The sequence below is a fragment of the Delphinus delphis genome, chromosome 4 (assembly GCF_949987515.2).
Source record: "Delphinus delphis chromosome 4, mDelDel1.2, whole genome shotgun sequence".
In the NCBI taxonomy this organism is placed as follows: Eukaryota; Metazoa; Chordata; class Mammalia; order Artiodactyla; family Delphinidae; genus Delphinus; species Delphinus delphis.
The window spans coordinates 129,813,083-129,831,638 of record NC_082686.1 but is presented as its reverse complement, the minus strand read 5'-3'; the positions used below and the strand labels follow the sequence as shown (position 1 = coordinate 129,831,638).

The 18,556-nt window shown below is 39.4% G+C and overlaps 1 protein-coding gene across 1 annotated transcript in view; it reads left to right on the top strand.

Moving 5' to 3' along the window:
• The first annotated feature begins 386 nt into the window (after positions 1–386).
• The window catches only part of GPR149 (G protein-coupled receptor 149), a 70,881-nt gene continuing 52,711 nt past the window's right edge, over positions 387–18,556 (top strand). The window contains exons 1-3 of the mRNA XM_060010093.1: positions 387–1,397; positions 2,499–2,691; positions 7,815–8,272. Of these exons, the coding sequence (XP_059866076.1) occupies positions 387–1,397; positions 2,499–2,691; positions 7,815–8,272 (1,662 nt within the window). The remainder of the gene's footprint in view (positions 1,398–2,498; positions 2,692–7,814; positions 8,273–18,556) is intronic.

The window sequence follows — 18,556 nt, the reverse complement described above, 5'->3', positions numbered from 1 at the left end:
AGTTTGATTACCTCAAGCCAAAGCTGCTTTGCTCCATAAGAAGGACCCGAAAGGACCCACACATCATTGTTTTTCAATCTACTTGAGGAGGTTTTGCTTTCATGCCTGAAACGTGCTGGTTTCAGGAGGGAGTTTTTGGTTTGTCTGTTTTTAATTGAAATGTTGAAAAGTTTCTTATTGCTGCTTTAAGTGGAACCCAATTTTAAAATATGGGTTGAGTCAGATCTAAAGGAGAGTTGTCCATTTTCTGCCGGGACTGACTGGTGAACATCTTGAGGGAAACTTGGTAGGAGATAATGAGATCTGATTTGCAACTAACAGCCATGCTTAATTTTGAGAATATTTATAGACTCATTGAAAAAGAAATTAAATATTGACCAAGGATAATGTCTGTATTTCTCAGTAACTTATCAACAAATGACTCTAGCCTGTGGAAAGAAAATCATAATTCGACAGATCTTTTAAATCCGCCAGGAACCGTGAATATATATCTTTTTTGCCTGACATGCTTAATGACTCTCGCAGCCCTGGCAGGCAGCATTTATTCACTAGTTTCCCTAATGAAAACGCGGAACAGAACTGTTGTGTCCATGCTTGTGGCTTCCTGGTCTGGGGATGATCTCATGAGCGTCTTGTCGGTGACCATCTTCATGTTTTTGCAGTGGCCAAATGAGGTCTCTGACTACTTCCAGTCTCTGTGCACCACCTCTGCCTTACTATATTTATGCCAGGGCCTCTCGAGCAACTTGAAGGCGACTCTCTTAGTCTCCTACAACTTTTACACGATGCACAGGGCTGTGGGGAGCCAGGCAGCCTCCAGAAGATCCGGCCAGGTGCTCGGCGTGGCGCTGACGGTGTGGGCAGCCAGTCTGCTGCTCTCCGCGCTTCCTCTGTGCGGCTGGGGCGCCTTTGTACGCACGCCTTGGGGCTGCCTGGCCGACTGCTCCAGCTCCTACGTGCTGCTACTTTTCGCTGTGTACACTTCGGCCTTCGGACTCCTCGCCGGCCTCTCGGTCCCCCTCACTCACCAGTTGCTGTGTTCGGAGGAGCCACCAAGACTCCACGCCAACTACCAGGAGATTTCCCGCGGAGCTTCCACTCCAGGGACCCCTTCAACGCGGGGGAGAGTGCTTTCCCCGTCCCCAGATGATGCTCCGGGCCCGGCCCTGCGGTGCTCGGGAGGATGCTCCCCGAGCTCGGACACCGTGTTTGGACCGAGTCTGCCCGCGAGGGCAGGGCTGGGGCCGGGGCGCGGTGCTACCGCTGTGGCTGGAGCCTGCAGGCGTGAGGACCGGGGGACTCTCTATGGCACCAGGAGCTTCACCGTGAGCGTAGCGCAGAAGCGCTTTTCTTTGATCTTAGCGATGACAAAAGTCACCCTTTGGCTACCCATGATGGTAAAAGTGCGGTTGCTCACAGCGCGCGGGGGGGTGTGCCAGGCAGTATGAGTGCGTGTTGAGACCACCCTCCCCGGTTTGGAGGGTCACCCAGAGACGTGCATTAAGTCCGCTTACGAATGTATCTCACTTGGTTTTAGAGAAGCACTTGGAGGAAGGCAGTTCATGGGTAGGACTAGCAGCCGCGAAGCCTTTGCTGCTAAGTGCTTCTCGGTTCAAAACTGGGGAGGAGGGGCTTCCCTGGTGGAGCAGTGGTTGGGAGTCCGCCTGCCAGTGCGGGGGGTGCGGATTCGTGCCCCGGTCCCTGCGCGTCCGGAGCCTGTGCTCCGGAACGGGAGGGGCCACAGCAGTGAGAGGCCCGCGTGCCAAAAAAAAAAAAAAAAAAGAAAAAACTGGGGAGGAGTATGGGGAGCGCTTTCAGGCGCGAGAGACTTAGTTTTCTGAGATCTCTCATGGTCAAGGGTGTCCTTTTCTCTCGTAGCGATATCTGGGAGTATTCAGTAAAGAGGGTTTTTGCCCCCAATCCTCTGTCATGCCCTTCTCTCTGCTCCATTCCTCCCTAGTAAGGACACCGCCCATCCCCAGCAGGGAGACAGGAGAGGCGTGGTCAGGAGTAGAGACAGCAGAAAGTAGAGAAAACAGGCTTTTGTTCAAGCCTCCAGGAAAGAGCCCAGCTGAGAGGTGGCAGGTGGTGCCCTAGTGTGACAAGCATAACCTGGCAGAGGTGAGGGGCCAGGGATGTGACAAAGGACATCTGGAGTACCAGGTACAGGTTTCACACATGCTTGCCTGTTTTCTGGGATAGCATTTTCTGTATTGTGACTGTGTTTCCCTAGTGGAAACTTGAGCTGGCAGCTAGCACAGACCAGGCTGTCAAGAGTGGAAACCCTCAAAGCCTGTGCAGTCTGGAGCAGCGAGCCTCCTCCCAAGGATTCCCAGTCCATCACCCAAACTGAGGATGCCAGCCCAGGAATAGAGCTTCTGGCTCTCAGACAGGAAAGGGCCCTGGAGGAGGGAGCTGGGGCAGCATGCTTGAGGGAAAGGCTTGGCAAAATGGAAAATGTTATCCTAGGATAGGTCTGAAGCTCTCTGCTTTTGCAGATCCACATGGTGGTCCAGCACGTCGTGGGGTTTCAGAGCCTTCCCTTTGAGACGCTCAGCTTTCTGCTAACCCTCCTGGCCACCACTGTAACTCCAGTGTTTGTCTTGTCCAAACACTGGACACACTTGCCCTGTGGCTGCATCATCAACTGCAAGCAGAACACATATGCAGTGACGTCTGATGGGAAAAAACGTAAGTCCTGAACAGTGCAGAGGTTGGGAACAATATGCATATGGTCAAATACAGAAAGGTGGTCTGTTGAGAGAGTTGCCTTAGTAGGGGATGAAGAGTCCAAGGACAAATGAAGTGGTAAATGGAAGAAATTATAATGTGAAACAAGTGTTAGCACAATATTGGAGTAAGTTTTAAATGAGGCAAGTTTAAAACAGCTCTATGAACTGCTTGTACATTGAATAATTATTTTAGGTAAGAAAAGAAGAGAATTTATTCAAACCAGCATGAAGTCAACAAAGGCCTTTAGGTGTTATATCTACCATAGGTCTTAGCCTAGAGTAGAAAATAACTCCCCCTCCCAAATCTACGTATGAGAAGTCTGCATCTTTGAAAAGTTAAAAACTCATTATATTAAAGTTCATTATTGCTGAGTGGAACAGTAAAGAAAAGCATTTTCTTTAGTTTGCTGCTTATATTCTTCCAGGGTTTTGGAAAGTTTTCAGAGTAAGCAATAGGAGTGACTAAAAACAGTTCCAAAACAAATTTTAAGTGTTTGCCTCTGCTTTTAGAAAACATACATATATACACAAAACAACCCCACAAACACCTATAATTTCAAAAAAGGACAAAGGTGGCAGAGTTTGTCAATGTATGTTCATGTATGAATCTAGCCATGCCAGTTACTTAAAACAAACAAACAAACCAAAAAAAAAACAACAACTATCTTCTAAAGAGTACCTCTAGACCAAGAGTGCGGTCAATTATAAAACTCACTGGAGTGTAATTGTTCCTATTCTGAGAACAGGAAAAGTTGAAGAATGACCTGTATATTTTGACTCTTCCATAAGGAAAAGGATATTTTTTTGTCATTCCAGACAAAAGATAGGATGTTCTACCATTTAATAAATCCAAGACTGCATTAGTGTATGCTGAATTAACTGTTCCATTAATTGTCCTTTGCTCAGAATAAGCAAGTATATTATTCTTTAACAGAGAAGAAAGAATAAATAAAAACAGTCCATCTTAGACTATTTTAGGGCTATGAAAACTGGAGACTATTAAAGAATATTCTGCAATCAGTTCTTCAACAGGTTTATTTTATAAACATTAAATAGTCATGAACTGGTCATTTTCCATGTATTCATGACATTTAATGTCTAGATAATTTTCAAATGACCAGAAGATTTTTTTAGTGTTAAGGATGCCATGAAGTTTTATTGTTAATAGATGCCAAATTCATCTATGCCCTTAAAATAAAATAGCCATGGAACTTGTAATAATTATGTGCTTTTGGATATTAATATCCAGAGCAACAGTGACACAGAAGATTAATAATAAATCTTTTTGAACCACATAGAAGAACACAGAACATGTAAAAATCACTTACAAGCCTGAAAGTTCTACCATTCTATCAAACATTAATATTTTGTCACTAAATTAATGAACTAACCCCATCTTATAGTATTTAAAATTGTGAGAGAGACAAGAAGAGTTTAGGGCAGTCACTTTTAAGAACTGAAGGGCACCTTTATCAGAGCTGAAAACAAAGCAATGCAACAGATCTATCACTATAAATGGTCTAGGAAGCACTTCTGTCTTATACTGCACAAAATAGAAGAAACTACAGCAGACTAGCAGAATCAATAATCCTGCTAATATCTCATGTTTGAAATTAGAACCATGCCTTTCAAGATCAAAATAATATTTTTCCTCTAAAATTATCGTTGCCCTTATTTGTATTCATTTTAAAATTTCAGGGAAGGTGTTGAAATGTGAGCTTAGAGAGGCGTGGCTTCGAAAATAAAATGTTGTGAGAAACGTTAGTTTAAAATGGCTCCATTCTCTTTTTTTTTTTTTTTTACATCTTTATTGGGGTATAATTGCTTTACAATGGTGTGTTAGTTTCTGCTTTATAACAAAGTGAATCAGCTATACATATACATATATCCCCATATCTCCTCCCTCTTGCATCTCCCTCCCACCCTCCCTATCCCACCCTTCTAGGTGGTCACAAAGCACTGAGCTGATCTCCCTGTGCTGTGGCTGCTTCCGACTAGCTAGCTATTTTACATTTGGTAGTGAATATATGTCCATGGCACTCTCTCACTTGATCCTAGGCTCTGCCACAGGAAAATTATAAGAATGATGTACTTTCCTTGTCTGAGGACCCACCATAAATTTTCCTATTGCTAGGATGACACAAAAACAGAATTTTGAAACTCCAAAGATGGCTCATCCTCTGGTGGGCAGGTGCTTGATCAGTTATAGTACTTTGATTCTATGTAGTTATAGTACTTTGATGGCTCCAGTGTCACATTTAAGCTTTTTCTCCTTAACAAATTAATATCCCCCTTTTACATTCTTTTGCTGGGAACTCCAGAAGCAAGAAAAGGAAAATATTTTTTCCTAACTCATATTTACCGTAGGTTCATTTTGGTGATGTAAGCATAATTCTACATCTCAGCTTCACTGTATGGATACTGAGAGACATGCAGCCAGAATATGAATGTCAGTAATGGAAAATAATTTCCAGAAATAATAGTTCTCTCCTGTTTTCAACAATAATCTGTATTACTAGTGTCTCAAAACAAAAGTTGTTTAAAAAAAGCTGGTTTTAACACAGAGGTCTCAGGTGGTAGACATATGGATTGGATATGGCTTTCAGACCCATTTGGTTTGCATGACATGATGCGTTCTTTTTTAAATTAAATAAACAGTTAAAATAAAATATTTTCTATAAAAATCAGATTTTCAGCTGCTGTTTTTTGACAAAGTCAAATTATCTGCTGACATGTTACTCTGAAGAATTATGTATATTTATAAGCTGATATAATTACTTATGTCTAAAATTGTCATTAGTAAGATGTGATTAAAAGCAGAAGACTAGAGCTATTTCATGCCTTATTCAGGGTTTTGCTTTTCAGAGCAAATGTAACATTATACTTATTTTTCGTAAGTGTACTATAGACTTCAAAAGACCCTGACTCTATTCTTCTAAGTTTCTTGTAAGTTACTAGTCAAATGTTGTCAACTCTGTTTTGTTGTTATAGCCTATTACCTTCATTGGTTAGTCAGAATTTACCTCTAGTGTTAAGGAAAAGTCAATAACAAGAAATGTTTCTATTGGTTACATTTCATAATTAATGTACTTCCCTTAACTCAAAGATAGCACATCAGGGACATTCTGCTTCCATTAACATATTTCATGGATCTGATTAGCAGTAAAGCAATTTCACATAGAGGTTAATGACTTCAATTCTGGAGTCAGCTTTAAATTAAAATCTCTTTACCAGGTAAGTAATCTTAGGTAGGTTTCTTCTATAAGCCTCAGTTTTCTCAAATGCAAAATAGAACCAATATGCCTTTTATTATGTAGGGTTGTTGTTTTGTTAAATGTCATGACCTTTGTGCATAACTGTCCCTGGAATGCTCTAGTTCCCCACTGTATCTTTCTCAATCACACTTCCTTCTCATAGCCTACCTCAGACTGCTTCTTGCACCCAGTGATGTGGAAGGAGATTCTCCACCGACACATTCTGCACAGTTCTTTAAAAACCTTACTCACTTTTGCTTTATATATTTCATAGTTATAATACACAGATAATAAAATATATAGCCATAGATATCCATTTATATGATAAAATTGGGATTTTATGACAGTTTTTATTTGCTTAATATCCTTGAATTGACCACTTGTCACTTTATAACTTTTTTTTAGAGAAAAAGGAAACCCAACAATAACTAAAACGTCCTTTTAGTTCCTTCAGCTTTCACACTATTAAAGTAACTTAAAAATTCTAATTTAATTTTACTGGACTATATTACTAGAAAAAGTTAAGTAGTACTGTAAATGAAATAGTGTATAATGTTAACATCTGTTTCTACTTTTCCATTTTCTTTGAATAGAAATTTTTGTTTGTATCTTGGCTCAATGAATGTTTTGGCTCAAATAATGAGTGATACCTATAAATTCTCTTTCAGTCAGCAGAATTGGTTTGTAAATCTTCAGTTCTGAGACTATTTCAGTAATAGAATCAGCATATGAATGACATGAGGTTGTATTGTAAAATGAATCAAATTTTACCTGTTCTCATAGAAATTTTATAGTTTTTAATAAATTTTTCCACCAAGGATAGCTAAATGTGTGCTAATAAAACACAGAACTATCCAAGTAGAAAAAAAGTTTTGAAATGAGCCATGTTTGAAAGATGAAAATCAAAACATTACATTGCATTTTGTCTACCGTCTTGATATAGCTTCATTCTTAATACACAAAAATTATCTAGTATTTAATGACGTTCACATACAACAATTGTATCACTTCTGTCACATTCTCATGTGTTATTCTACTAAGACTTTATACAGTATTCACCAAATAGCAGTGCTATATGTAAGATACCATCATATTTCACCTAATTTAAACCATGGAAAGTTTTATGTGTTCCTGCTAAACTGCTCTTGTAGTTAATCAGGTATATACATGTTGTAAAGTGCTTCAGTTCACAGAAATATGTCTATATACTCTTCTTTAAAATTCATTTCAAATTTATTCAGAAATATACATATTATTTTTAAAAGTTTAAAAACTGTATTGTAGCATTATCTAATTTTTACTGTATGCATTTATAAACATATAAATGTCAGGAATGATATACATCAAAATATTTAAAGCAGTTATATCGTTGTTGGTATTGCCAGCAGAATAGCTCAAGTAATATTAAGAGCTTTTTAATAATTAAGTTGTAGCAAAATAAAGTTTATAAACAATGTATTTTATCCCCAAATAAAGAAATGTAGAGATAATTGGTAGACTGATAGAGCTAAAACTAAAACTGAGTGGATATGAGACTATTCTAATTTATGGATCAATATTTTACATAAAATTTCTTTAAAGACTTCAGTGTTCTGGGGTTGTATGTATTTCAAGCCTTCCATTGTGTAAGTGAGAACAGTTAGGCCCAGAGTGATAAGATGGTTGAATTTGTGAGGCACAGTTGCTTTGCATAATTGACAAGAAGTAAACGAAGATAATTCAACTAATCAGGTTGAATTCACTTTCCTATTTTTACTCATTTTGTATATCCAAGCACTGTTTATATCTATCTTCCTAATCATGGAATTTTGTTTTTGTTTCTACATAGCCAAGAGGAGATGCTTTGAATTCAATCTATCATTTCAACGAAGTTATGGAATTTATAAAATAGCACATGAAGATTACTATGATGATGATGAAAATTCAACATCCTATCACAATCCCATGAACTATGAGTGCAAAACTACAAAAGACTCTCAGAGAGACTCTCATAATGTATTCAATGCCATAAAGGTGGAAATCAGCACCACGCCCTCTCTGGACAGCTTCACGCTAAAAGGCATCAACAAATGCACAAACACTGATATTATAGATGCTAAACAGGATTCCCACAATGAAAAGGGTGTTGATCCACTGCTCTCTGAAAAAAAAGAAGGTGATATTAAATATGATGAAACCACCCTTTTGGAAGGGCCAGAAAGAAGACTTTCTCATGAGGAGAGTCAGAAACCAGACCTTTCAGACTGGGAATGGTGTAGGAGTAAATCAGAAAGAACCCCTCGTCAGGTACAGTAAAGGTTGTTATTCCTCTTAAATTAAAAGTAATACCAAATATGACAGCATGCAAAAAAATTATCCGTTGCTTATTTCATTCATCCAACTCCAAGGTTATCTTCACTTAACTCAATTAATTTCCATAATACTAAGTTTTATTTCAAAGTGTCTTTTAAAATTTTTTAATTCTACATTTTCAGTCAAATTCTATCTATTTTGGAATTGGCAGAACTAAACAGGATCTTTGAGACGAGCCTCTATTTTAACCTCAGGTAATCTGTGTAAATTCAGACTAGACTCTCAAAACTTATTTCAAATTAGTAAACTTGTAGGTTTTATATTTTTTCTTCACCTGAAAAGTTTACACAAGTGTCCAAAACAGGTTTTGGGGCAAATGTTTATCCAACTACCAGTAAACAGGTAGTCCTTTTGCAACTCTACTATTCACATAGCTTGGCTATTAGTCTTTTTTGTTTGTTTTAAATTTTATTTCTTTATTTTTTTATACAGCAGGTTCTTTTTTTTTTAAACATCTTTATTAGAATATAATTGCTTTACAATGGAGTGTTAGTTTGTGCTGTATAACAAAGTGAATCAGCTATACGTATACATATATCCCCATATCCCCTCCCCCTTGCATCTCCCTCCTATCCTCCCAATCCCACCCCGCTAGGTGGACACAAAGCACCGAGCTGATCTCCCTGTGCTATGCAGCCGCTTCCCACTAGCTATCTATTTTACATTTGTTAGTGAATATATGTCCATGCCACTCTCCCACTTCATCCCAGCTTACCCTTCCCCCTCCCCATGTCCTGCAGTCCATTCTCTATGTCTGCATCTTGATTCCTGTCCTGCCCCTAGGTTCTTCAGAACCATTTTTTTTTTAGATTCCATATAGATTGTGTTAGCATACAGAATTTGTTTTTCTCTATCTGACTTACTTCACTCTGTATGACAGTCTCTAGATCCATCCACCTCACTACAAATAACTGAGTTTCATTTCTTTTTATGGCTGAGTAATATTCCATTGTATACATGTGCCATATCTTCTTTATCCATTCATCTGTCAATGGACACTTATGTTGCTTCCATTTCCTGGCTATTGTAAATAGAGCTGCAATGAACATTGTGGTACATGACCCTTTTGAATTATGGTTTTCTCAGGGTATATGCCAGGAGTGGGATTGCTGGGTATTATGATAGTTCCATTTTTAGATTTTAAGGAATCTCCATACTGTTCTCCATAGTGGCTGTATCAATTTACATTCCCACCAACACTGCAAGAGGGTTCCCTTTTCTCCACACCCTCTCCAGCCTTTATTGTTTGTAGATTTTTTGATGATGGCCATGCTGACTGGTGTGAGGTGATACCTCATTGTAGTTTTTTTTTTTTTTTAATTTGCTGTACGCGGGCCTCTCACTGTTGTGGCCTCTCCCGTTGCGGAGCACAGGCTCCGGACGCGCAGGCTCACTGGCCATGGCTCACGGGTCCAGCCGCTCCGCGGCATGTGGGATCCTCCCAGACCGGGGCACAAACCCGTGTCCCCTGCATCGGCAGGCGGACTCTCAACCACTGCGCCACCAGGGAAGCCCCCTCATTGTAGTTTTGATTTGCATTTCTCTACTGATTAGTGATGTTGAGCATTCTTTCATGTGTCTGTTGGCGATCTGTGTATCTTCTTTGGAGAAATGTCTATTTAGGTCTTCTGCCGATTTTTGGATTGGGTCGTTTGTTTTTTTGATATTGAGCTGCATGAGCTGCTTGTATATTTTGGAGATTAAATCTTTGTCAGTTGCTTCATTTCCAAATATTACTCCCATTCTGAGGGAAGTCTTTTCGCCTTGTTTATGGTTTCCTTTGCTGTGCAAAAGCTTTTAAGTTGCATTAGGTCCCTTTGTTTATTTTTGTTTTTATTTCCGTTTCTCTAGGAGGTGGATCAAAAAGGATCTTGCTGAGATTGATATCATGGAGTGTTCTGCCTATGTCTTCCTCTAAGAGTTTTATAGTGTCTTGCCTTACATTTAGTCTTTAATCCATTTTGAGTTTATTTTTGTGTATGGTGTTAAGGAGTGTTCTGATTTCATTCTTTTACCTGTAGCTGTCCAGTTTTCCCAGCACCATTTCTTGAAGAAGCTGTCCATTCTCCATTGTATATTCTTGCCTCCTTTATCAAAGATAAGGTGACCTTATGTGTGTGGGTTTATCTCTGGGCTTTCTATCCTGTTCCATTGATCTATATTTCTGGTTTTGTGCCAGTACCACACTGTCTTGATTACTATAGCTTTGTAGTCAGGAAGCCTGATTCCTCCAGCTCCGTTTCTCTTTCTCAAGATCGCTTTGGCTATTGGGGGTCTTTTGTGTTTCTATACAAATTGTGAAATGTTTTGTTCTAGTCCTGTGAAAAATGCCATTGGTAGTTTGACAGGGATTGCATTGAATCTGTAGATTGCTTTGGGTAGTAGAGTCATTTTCACAATGTTGATTCTTCCAATCCAAGAACATGGTATATCTCTCCATCTGTTTGTATCATCTTTAATTTCTTTCACCAGTGTCTTATAGTTTTCTGCGTACAGGTCTTTTTTCTCCTTAGGTAGGTTTATTACTAGGTATTTTATTCTCTTTGTTGCAGTGGTAAATGGGAGTGTTTCCTTAATTTCTCTTTCAGATTTTTCATCATTAGTGTTTAGGAATGCCAGAGATTTCTGTGCATTAATTTTGTATCCTGCTACTTTACCAAATTCATTGATTAGCTCTAGTAGTTTTCTAGTAGCATCTTTAGGATTCTCTATGTATAGTATCATGTCATCTGCAAACAGTGACAATTTTACTTCTTGTTTTCTGATGTGGACTCCTTTTATTTCGTTTTCTTCTCTTATTGCTGTGGCTAAAACTTCCAAAACTATGTTGAATAGTAGTGGTGAGAGTGGGCAACCTTGTCTTCTTCCTGATCTTAGTGGAAATGGTTTCAGTTTTTCACCATTGAGAACAATGTTGGCTGTGGGTTTGTCATTTATGGCCTTAATTATATTGAGATAGGTTCACTCTATGCCTACTTTCTGGAGGGTTTTTATCATAAATTGGTGTTGAATTTTCTCAAAAGATTTTTCTGCATCTATTGAGATGATCATATGAATTTTCTCCTTCAATTTGTTAATATGGTTTATCATATTGATTGATTTGCATATATTGAAGAATCCTTGCACTCCTGGGATAAACCCCACTTGCTCATGGTGTATGATCCTTTTAATGTGCTGTTGGATTCTGTTTGCTAGTGTTTTATTGAGGATTTTTGCATGTTCATCAGTGATATTGGCCTGTAGTTTTCTTTTTTGTGGCATCTTTGTCTGATTTTGGTATCAGGGGGATGGTGGCTTTGTAGAATGAGTTTGGGAGTGTTCCTCCCTCTGCTCTATTTTGGAAGAGTTTGAGAAGGATAGGTGTTAGCTCTTCTCTAAATGTTTGATAGAATTCACCTGTGAAACCATCTTTCCTGGCCTTTTCTTTGTTGGAAGATTTTTTTTTTTTTTTTGCGGTACGCGGGCCTCTCACCGTCATGGCCTCTCCCATTGTGGAGCACAGGCTCCAGATGCGCAGGCTCAGTGGCCGTGGCTCATGGGCCCAGCCGCTCTGCAGCATGTGGGATCTTCCTGGACCAGGGCACTAACCCGTGTCCCCTGCATCGGCAGGCGGACTCTCAACCACTGTGCCACCAGGGAAGCCCTGTTGGAAGATTTTTAATCACAGTTTCAATTTCAGCGCTTGTGATTGGTCTGTTTTTATTTTCTATTTCTTCCTGGTTCAGTCTCAGATGGCTGTGCTTTTCTAAGAATTTGTCCATTTCTTCCAGGTTGTCCATTTTATTGGCATATAGTTGCTTGTAGTAATCACTCATGATCCTTTGTATTTCTGCAGTCTCAGTTGTTACTTCTCCTTTTTCATTTCTAATTCTATTTATTTGGGTCTTCTCCCTTTTTTTTCTTGATGAGTCTGGCTAATGGTTTATCAATTTTGTTTATCTTCTCAAAGAACCAGCTTTTAGTTTTATTGATCTTTGCTCTCCTTTCCTTCATTCTTTTTCATTTATTTCTGATCTGATCTTTATGATTTCTTTCCTTCAGCTAACTTGGGGTTTTTGTCCTTCTTTCTCTAATTGCTTTAGGTGTAAAGTTAGGTTGTTTATTTGAGATATTTCTTGTTTCTTGAGGTAGGATTGTATTGCTATAAACTTCTCTCTTAGAACTGCTTTTGCTGCATCCCATAGGTTTTGGGTCATTGTGATTTCATTGGCATCTGTTTCTAGGTATTTTTTGATTTCTTCAGTGATCTCTTGGTTATTTAGTAGTGTATTGTTAGGCCTCCATGTGTTTGTATTTTTTACAGATTTTTTCCTGTAATTGATAGGTAGTCTCATAGTGTTGTGGTCGGAAAAGCTATTTGATACAATTTCAATTTTTTTTAATTTACCAAGGCTTGATTTGTGACCCAAGATATGATCTATCCTGGACGATGTTCCATGGGCACTTGAGAAGAAAGTGTAATCTGCTGTTTTTGGATGGAATGTCTTATAAATATCAGTTAAGTCCATCTTGTTTAATGTGTCATTGAAAGCTTATGTTTCTTTTTTTATTTTCATTTTAGATGATCTGTCCATTGGTGAAAATGGGGTGATAATGTCCCCTATTATGATGGTATTACTGTTGATTTCCCCTTTTATGGCTGTTAGCATTTGCCTTATGTATTGAGGTGCTCTTATGTTGGGTGCATAAATATTTACAATTGTTATATCTTCTTCTTGGATCGATCCCTCGATCATTATGTAGTGTCCTTCTTTGTCTCTTGTAATATTCTTCATTTTAAAGCCTATTTTGTCTGATATGAGAATTGCTACTCCAGCTTTCTTTTGATTTCCATTTGCATGTAATATCTTTTTCCATCACCTCCCTTTCAATCTGTATGTGTTCCTAGGTCTGAAGTGGGTCTCTTGTAGACAGCATATATACAGGTCTTGTTTTTGTATCCATTCAGCCAGTCTGTCTTTGGGTTGGAGCACTTAATCCATTTACATTCAAGGTAATTATCAATCTGTATGTTCCTATTACCATATTCTTAATTGTTTTGCGTTTGTTATTGTAAGTCTTTTCCTTCTCTTGTGTTTCCTGCCTAGAGAAGTTCCTTTAGCATTTGTTGTAGAGCTGGTTTGGTGGTGCTGAATTCTCTCAGCTTTTTCTTATCTGTACAGGTTTTAATTTCTCCATCAAATCTGAATGAGATCCTTACTGGGTAGAGTAATCTTGGTTGTAGGTTTTTCCCTTTCATCACTTTAAATATGTTCTGCCACTCCCTTCTGGCTTGCAGAGTTTCTGCTGAAAGATCAGCTGTTAACCTTACGGGGATTCCCTTGTTTGTTATTTGTTGCTTTTCCCTTGTGGTTTTTAATATTTTTTCTTTGTATTTAATTTTTGATAGTTTGATTAATATGTGTCTTGGTGTGTTTCTCCTTGGATTTATTCTGTGTGGGACTCTCTGTGCTTTCTAGGGTTGATTGACTATTTCCTTACCCATATTTGGGAAGTTTTCAACTGTAATCTCTTCAAATATTTTCTCAGTACCTTTTTTTCTCTTCTTCCTTTGGGACCCATATAATTGGAATGTTGGTGCATTTAATGTTGCCCAGAGGTCTCTGAGATTGTCCTCAATTCTTTTCATTCTTTTTTCTTTATTCTTCTCTGTGGTAGTTATTTCCACTATTTTATCTTCCAGGTCACTTATCTGTTCTTCTGCCTCAGTTATTTGCTATTGATTCCTTCTAGAGAATGTTTAATTTCATCTATTGTGTTGTTCATCATTGTTTGTTTGCTTTTAGTTCTTCTAGGTCCTTGTTAAACGTTTCTTGTATTTTCTCCATTCTGTTTCCAAGATTTTCGATCATATTTTCTATCATTACTCTGAATTCTTTTTTTAGGTAGCCTGCCTATTTCCTCTTTTTTTTTTTTTTTGGTCTAGTGGGTTTTTACCTTGCTCCTTCACCTGCTGTGTGTTCCTCTGTCTTCTCATTTTGCTTAACTTGCTGTGTTTGGGTTCTCCTTTTCACAGGCTATAGGTTCGTAGTTCCCATTGTTTTTGGTGTCTGCTCCCAGTGGGTAAAGTTGGTTCAGTGGGTTGTGTAGGCTTCCTAGTGGAGGGGACTGGTGCCTGTGTTTTGGTGGATGAGGCTGGATCTTGTCTTTCTGGTGGGTAGGTCCACGTCTGGTGGTGTGTTTTGGGGTGTCTGTGGCCTTATTGTGATTTTAGACAGCCTCTCTGCTAATGGGTGTGTTTGTGTTCCTGCCTTGCTAGTTGTTTGGCATAGGGTGTCCAGCACTGTAGCTTGCTGGTCTTTGAGTGGAGCTGGGTCTTAGTGTTGAGATGGAGATCTCTGGGAGAGCTTTCTCCATTTGATATTACATGGGGCCAGGAGGTCTCTGGTGGGCCAATGTCCTGAACTTGGCTTTCTCACCTCAGAGACTCAGGCCTGACCCCCAGCCAGAGCACCAAGACCCTGTCAGCCACACAACTCAGAAGAAAAGGGAGATTTTAAAAAAAAGAAAGAAAAAAGAAAGAAAGAAAAGAAAGTTATTAAAATAGAAAAAAATATTAAAAATAAAACAGTAATAAAAAAAAAAGAAGAGAAAAAGGAAGAAGAGAGCAACCAAAGAAAAATCAAATCCACCAATGATAACAAGCACTGAAAAACTATACTAAAAATAACCGACAGTCAGAGCCCTAGGACAAATGGCAAAAGCAAAGCTATACAGACAAAATCACACAAAGAAGCATACACATACACACTCACAAAAAGAGAAAAAGGAAATATATATATATATATATATATATATATATATATATATAATTTAAAAAGGAAGAGAGCAACCAAATCAATAAACAAATCTACCAATGATAATAAGCTCTAAATACTAAACTAAGATAAACATAAAACCAGAAACAAATTAGATGCAGAAAGCAAACCCCAAGTCTACAGTTGCTCCCAAAGTCCACCGTGTCAATTTTGGGGTGATTTGTTGTCTATTCAGGTATTCCACAGATGCAGGTACATCAAGTTGATTGTGGAGATTTAATCCGCTGCTCCTGAGGTTGCTGGGAGAGATTTCCCTTTCTCTTCTTTGTTCACACAGCTCCTGGGGTTCAGCTTTGGATTTGGCCCCGCCTCTGCGTGTAGGTCTCCTGAGGGTGTCTGTTCCCCACCCAGATAGGACAGGGTTAAGGGAGCGGCTGATAAGGGGGCTCTGGCTCACTCAGGCCGGAGGGAGGGAAGGGTACAGAATGGGGGGCGAGCCTGCGGTGGCAGAGGCCAGCATGACGTTGCAACAGGCTGAGGCGCGCCATGTGTTCTCCCGGGGAAGCTGTCCCTGGATCACGGGACCCTGGCAGTGGCAGGCTGCACAGGCTCCCGGGAGGGGAGGTGTGGATAGTGACCTGTGCTTGCACACAGGCTTCTTGGTGGCGGCAGCAGCAGCCTTAGTGTTTCATGCCCGTCCCTGTGATCCACGCTGATAGCCTCGGCTCACCCCCGTCTCTGGAGCTGGTTTAGGTGGTCCTCTGAATCCCCTCTCCTCGCACACCCTGAAACAATGGTCTCTTGCCTCTTAGGCAGGTCCAGAGATTTTCCCAGACTCCCTCCTGGCTAGCTGTGGCACACTAGCCCGCTTCAGGCTGTGGTCACGCAGCCAGCTGCAGTCCTCTCCCTGGAATCTGAACTCCGAAGCCCGAGCCTCAGCTCCCAGCCCCCGCCCATCCTGGCGGGTGTACAGACAAGCCTCTTGGGCTGGTGAGTGCTGGTTGGCACCGATCCTCTGTGCGGAAATCTCTCTGCTTTGCCCTCCGCACCCGTTGCTGCCCTCTCCTCCGCGGCTCCGAAGCTCCCCCTGCTGCCCACCCCCCGTCCCTGCCAGTGAATGAGCTTCCTTCACAGCTCCCTCCAAGAAGTGCAGGTCCCATACCTATTCTTTTGTCCCTGGTTTTCCTTTTTTCTTTGCCCTACCTAGGTACATGGCGAGTTTCTTGCCTTTTGGGAAGTCTGAGGTCTTCTGCCAGCATTCAGTAGGTGTTCTGTAGGAGTTGTTCCACATGTAGATGTAGTTTTAATGTATTTGTGGGGAGGAAGGTGATCACCACGTCTTACTCCTCTGCCATCTTGAAGGCGTCCCGCTATAGCAGGTTCTTATTAGTTATCTATTTTTTACACATTAGTATATATATGTCAATCCCAATCTCACAATTCATCACACCACCACAGCCACCCCCCGTTTCCCCTCCTGGTGTCTATACGTTTGTTCTCTACATCTGTGTCTCTATTTCTGCCTTGAAAACCGGTTCATCTGTACCATTTTTCGAGATTCCACATATATGCGTTAATATACAATATTTGTTTTTCTCTTTCTGACTTACTTCACTCTGTATGACAGTCTCTAGGTCCATCCACATCTCTACAAATGACCCAATTTTGTTCCTTTTTATGGCTGAGTAATATTACACTGTATATATGTACCACACCTTCTGTATCCATTTTGCCTATTAGTCTTGCTGGAACTAGTCCCTCTAATACTCAGCGAGGAAAAAAAGACCTATTCCAGAATAGACCCAAGTGAATCTTTGCAAAAACCCTGCTAAATGTTCCATCCTTTTAAGGATTGAAGAATAGTTATATAATTTTTTTAAATTTTTATTTATTTAGTTGTTTATTTATTTTGGCTGCGTTGGTTCTTCGTTGTTGTACACAGGCTTCTTATTGCTGTAGCTTCTCTTGTTGCAGAGCATGGGCTCTAGGCACGTGGGCTTCAGTAGTTGCAGCATGTGGGCTCTGTAGTTGTAGCTCACGGGCTCTAGAGCACAGGCTCAGTAGTTGTGGCACATGGGCTTAGTTGCTCTGCGGCATGTGGGAATCTTCCTGGACCAGGGATCAAATCTGTGTCCCCTGCATTGGCAGGCGGATTCTTAACCGCTGCGCCACCAGGGAAGTCCCTATATGATGTTTTATAATGAAAGAATTTGTACCTTAAGCTCATCCCATTCTTTCCTAGATTTAAGCCTGCCTAGAATGATGAGGGGTACTTCTTATTTTATTGAAATTGTAGTGTGATATTGATATAAGATTGTTCTTTCCTCCAAACGCTCATACCTGATAATTAAAGTTGCTCTTGCTTTCCACACAATTGATTTACTAGGAAAAGATATCTTTTTCTACATGACTTAACGTAAATCAGAGTCCACTTGCCCCTAATCTCTGGAATCAAAACTATAGTTTTTCAAATATCTGCTAGTAATAGTGCAGTCATTCATCACAAGTATGACCATCTAACACCAACTATGAATATGAACAGAATAATCTGAGATTTCCTTTATTCTCCTTGATTAATTAAAACTACTAGTTTTTCTTTGATATCACCAGTTTTAAAAGTTGGATAATAAAACAAAATATATGATTAAAAATAATTATTCATAGTGTTTAGTGATTAGGTATCTCAAAAAAATCTAAATATTTGCTGTAAATTGCAAAATACAGTGAAAATTGTATTACTGACAGTATACACTGCTTGGTATTTTTAGAACAATGTGATACCCCAGCTAAGAGGGGAATCCCTACAATATCATCATCAATTTGTTGCTAAATAATCTAATCCTCCTGGTTTTCTTGCACTTAAAAATTAAGTAATATTATGAAGCATGTATGTGTGTGTATATCTCAGTAACCTGCAACTACAGTACCCTGTGTGCCACTCCCCTATTCCATCCTCATGCTCACCCCTTAGGGGTTTCAGCTATCTTGAATCTTGCTCATGCTTATTTGTTTTACTGTTTTAACATGAATGTATTTCTAACAATATATTCATTAGTTTGCTTCTTTTGAGCTTTCTAAAGATGGTATCATTTCTGGGACTTGCTTTTTTTCCACTCAACATTACTTCATTACATTTCATGTAATGAAATGACTTCATTTTCTAATGTATTTTGTCAAAGCAGTGGGAAATGCCATCTGAGCTAACACAACATACAGCCCTCATTTAAAAGCCTGAGTTATATTTTGGAGAATATAATCAATTAAACACATCTAGAAATATGTGAAAAGATCAGATACTGTTTACATATAAGCATGTTGTCTTATGAGAATGGTGAAGCACAACTTACACACCTCTGTAAAGCAAACAAACAAAAATGCTACATGGAAAACACAAAATGTTTATCAATTCAGGTATCTTTCAACTACAAAGATTTGCTTATTAAGTATTAATATTTTAACA